At 39.2% G+C, this 4,227-nt stretch overlaps 1 protein-coding gene across 1 annotated transcript in view; it reads left to right on the top strand.

Annotated features, from left to right (window-relative positions):
- MYOF (myoferlin) overlaps window positions 1-4,227 on the top strand; it is a 189,817-nt gene that overhangs the window by 30,466 nt on the left and 155,124 nt on the right. Inside the window, exon 3 of the mRNA XM_006880352.1 lies at window positions 1,328-1,419. Within this exon, the coding sequence (XP_006880414.1) occupies window positions 1,328-1,419 (92 nt within the window). The remainder of the gene's footprint in view (window positions 1-1,327; window positions 1,420-4,227) is intronic.

The following is a 4,227-nucleotide window of genomic DNA, read 5'->3' as shown; positions in this document are numbered from 1 at the left end:
GGAGAAGGGTGCAACAATGAATGAATGGAATCCAAAAATCTCTGTAGATGTTCATTGCAATGAAAAATAAACAACCTAAATTAAAAAAAAAGAAAATCAATTAAAAAAAAGAGAATAAAAGACACAAATACAAACCACATGGGTGTATGTGTTGATTTAAATTTTTAAGAATCCTAAAATGGCTCTAATATTTGAACTCAACTCAGATGATCGAGGAGTTGATGCTATTGGGCTGTATCCTCAAAGTGAGCAGGCCTGGGCTCTCCAGGGCATCAGTCTCCTTACTCTGTTTTGTTTCTGATATATATATTTTTTTATCATATTGCATATAATGTTTATAAAGTAAACCTCCAAATTACAGTTTAATAATCCACCCCCACCCCCAATATACAACCATAATCCCAAATATAATGCCAACCCCCAAACCCAACGAGATTGTTGCTGATGTTGTTTAATACTCTCAAGTCAGCACTGATTCATAGCTGACCCTGCAGTGGGTTGTCAGAGGCAGTAAGTTACATGGGATGAGATTGCCCATCTTTCTCCCATGGAGCAGCTGGTGGATTTGAACCGAGAACCTTTGCCTTGACAGCATAGCTCCTTACCACTAGGCCACCAGAGCTCCTTTGAGGATTGGTAAATGTATTCTCGTATTAGCTCAGAAATGCATTTTCTGTCCATTCCAAACTGATTAACAGGAGGATAAAATCACTATTAAATGCTGCTTTACTTAACAAACTGTTAGATACTCAGAGGCATCAGTGGTACTGTACTAATTTTTAGGTTTTTATTATGCCATGAGAGAGTAATTTATTATCTTAAAATAGAAGAAGACAGAGAAGATATTCATAGTGAAGACTAAAATCAGATGCTGATGCATGTGAAATACAATGTGAATGAAGCAAACTGTGAAACACAATGAATACAAATTTTGTATACAAACCAAAATATAAAATAAAAAATTTTTAAAAGCAAAATTGTTTCCTTGAATTATGAATTTCCTTTATTAAGTAGTAATATGGATAAGAATAGGAAATTATTTTAAAAATACCATTGTAAAAAAATACCATTTTTTTACATACAAAGAAATCTAATCACCATGGAGCCAATTTCTATGTTAAGACATTTTATTCTTACAGTCATGACAGGTATTAAGTCCAGCTCTCACTCAGAGGCTGAGATTTTGGTGACTTGTCTAAAGCCACAGAGCAAAGAAACTGGGAAGCCAGGGCCTGGGGACCTGACCTACTGTAGTGGGGCATCCTTGTATGTCCCCTGATCTTTCCCTAACAGTCTTTTTCTTTTTCTTCAACCTTTATGTGAACAGATTTTCGAGTTTGACTTGGGGGGTATACCCCTGGACATCTCATCTTCCCTTGGGATCATTGTGAAAGATTTTGAGACAATTGGACAAAATAAGTAAGTTGTTTGCAACACCTTTTCTCATTTTATTATCTTACTGTTGTTTCTTTTATGGAAAGAACATATTTCAAAGACTATACAGTAATACTTTCAATATTATTGTGCTGTAATTCCATGTCCTCTGCATCACTTTCTAAGTAAATACTGGATGTGATTATTCAATGACAGTGTTTTCCCCAGTGATTGCTGTGTTCAGAAGAGGCTACACACAACTGTGCCATCATGAAAAATTCAAACACACCATTTTCTGGTTGAAACCAACTCATAGCTGGACCTATGGGTTTCCAAGGCTGTGTGTCACTCAGAGGAGAGTGCGCCTATTTCTCCTTAGGAGTCACTGGTGGATTTGAACCACGAGAGAAGCAGGGATTTTGAGTTAACAACACAATTCCCTATGAACTATGCCACTAGCTGGTCCTCCAGCAGCTTTTCAGAGGCTGCAAACTACACAAGAAGAGCCTGCCCATTTGTTTCCTGTGGAGCAGGTGGTGGATTTGAACTGCCTGCCTTTGTGCTGGCAGCACAACTTCTTACCACTTGGCCACCAGACCTCCGTCCCTGCAATGCTAATCTATCTATTTAGCACCAGTGATGATACCTTATACCTCTGCATTTTCTTTATTAACCGTTTTCTCTTTTATTTGCTCATTGTTGTACATTTTCTCCCTCCTTCCTTCCCGCTCCCCAGCTTACCCTGAAATGCACCCCTTTTTTCCAGATTGTTCTCATACATATAATGCATAATCATATATTCCTTTCAAACAGTTCTTCCCCTCATCTGTTCTAATGCACAGTTTATTATCTAGCCACTCTCTCCCCATTCCCTCCCGAACCCGTCATGTCTGTTGTTTTTTTATAACAGTGGTGTTATGTAGCATTTATCCTTTTGTGACTGGAGCATTTTACTTAGCATAATGTCCTCAATAGTCCTCCATGTTGTGTAATGTGTTACTATTTCATTGTTTTTCAGTGTTGCATGGTATTCCATTGTGTGGATGTATCATAATTTTTCTATCCATTCATTTACTGATGGGCATTTGGGTTGCTTCTATCTCTTTGCTAATGTGAATAGTGCAGCAATAAACATGAGTGTGCATACATCTGTTTGAGTTGTGGCACTGGTTCCTTTAGGGTGCATTCCCAGTAGTGGAATTGCTGGGTCAAATGGTATATCTATTTCCAGCTTTCTTAGAGAGCTCCAGGCCACCTTCCATAGTGGTTATACCATTTTACATTCCCATCAGTAATGAATAAGAGCTCCAATCTCTCTACAATTTCTCCAGCATTTGTTGTTTGCTGTCCTGTTGAACTTTGCTATTGTTGCTGGGGTGAAATGATATAGTTGATTTGATTTGCATCTCTCTGATAGCTAGGGATTTTGAACATTGTTTCATGTTTTTGTTTGCCATCTGAATGTTGTCTTTGGTGAAGAGTCTACAGATAGCCAGTGCCCATTTTGTGATTGGATTGTTTACCTTTTTCTTGCTGAGGTCCTTTATTACCTTTAAATGGTCAAGTCCTCCTTCTAGTGAGTTATTTAATTATAGTTATATTGGACAGAGTTAGAATAGTTTCTTCTGATGATGATATGTGGTCCAAAGACCCATATATATCTCATTTATGTTTTACTTCCAACTTTATTTCCATGTAATGTTTCATTGTCCCAACAAACCTAAAAGATCTGGACCAGAAGCCTCATTTTACTGCCTCTATGAGAGTTTTTTGTTTTGTTTTGTTTTTTAAATAAAATGTATTTTATACTGATTTATTTACAGAGTTTGAATACATTGTTTTTCACACAGGATCCTTCCCATTTCCTTCACACACGCACCCATCCAATTGAGCAACCCTATGGTTAACATTCCACTTCCACTCCCCCACCCGTCCTCACCCCACTGCTTCTAACCTCCTCCCTCCTTGGACCCTCATACTCATTCTATAATAATGGTTTGTCTACAGTATTTGTCCTTGTGGAACTGAGTTAGTTTTAAAAGAGAAAATGATCATGGTGCTGCATGACCTTGATGACACCAAGGGCTGTCAAAGTCATGGATCTGAACCACCAGTTAGCAGTCAAACACTTACTTCATTGTGCTACCAGGACAACTGTCCAAACACTACATAACAATAAGGCAAACCACCTGGAGGGATGCTGACTCACAGTGACCTTACAGGACAGAGTAGAACAGAATTGCCCCATGGGATTTCCGAGACTATCACTTTTACAAAAAGGAGCCCTGGTGGCATAATGTGTCAGACTGCTAACCAGAAGATTGACAGTTTGAATCCATCAGCTGCTCCTCAAATAGAAAGATGAGCAAATATCCTTTGGGATAAATTTATGACCCCGGAAACCTGATGGAGAGTCTCTACGAGTCAGAACTGATTCATCATCGGCAGTGGGTTTGAGATTATCTTTATGAAAGCAGATTACTGGGTTTATCCTCCCAGCTGATGGGTTCAAACTGCTCAACTCATAGTAGCTGAGATTGACAGACCTTTGTAAATTCACCCCAGTCTGGATCTAGACTTGGGCCTTATCGACGCAGTGACCCATCTTTCAACACTGGATTAAGTTAACTAAGCTTGCAAAAGACTGATAAGGGAGGTTTAAAACCACTAAGATCTCCAGAGGCACCATTGAAATTCTGAGTGATGTGCAGCTGATTAAGACTGGAGACAAGGTGGGAGCCAGCGAGGCCACCCTGCTGAACATGCTGAACATCTCTCCCTTCTCCTTCGGGCTGATCATCCAGCAGGTGTTTGACAACGGCAGCATCTACAATCCTGAAGTGCTTGACATCA

Source organism: Elephantulus edwardii, unplaced genomic scaffold (genome assembly GCF_000299155.1).
Source record: "Elephantulus edwardii isolate Elephantulus edwardi_28Jun2011 unplaced genomic scaffold, EleEdw1.0 scaffold00007, whole genome shotgun sequence".
In the NCBI taxonomy this organism is placed as follows: Eukaryota; Metazoa; Chordata; class Mammalia; order Macroscelidea; family Macroscelididae; genus Elephantulus; species Elephantulus edwardii.
Note: the sequence above shows the minus strand (reverse complement) of the source record. Positions and strands in the feature narration are given on the sequence as shown.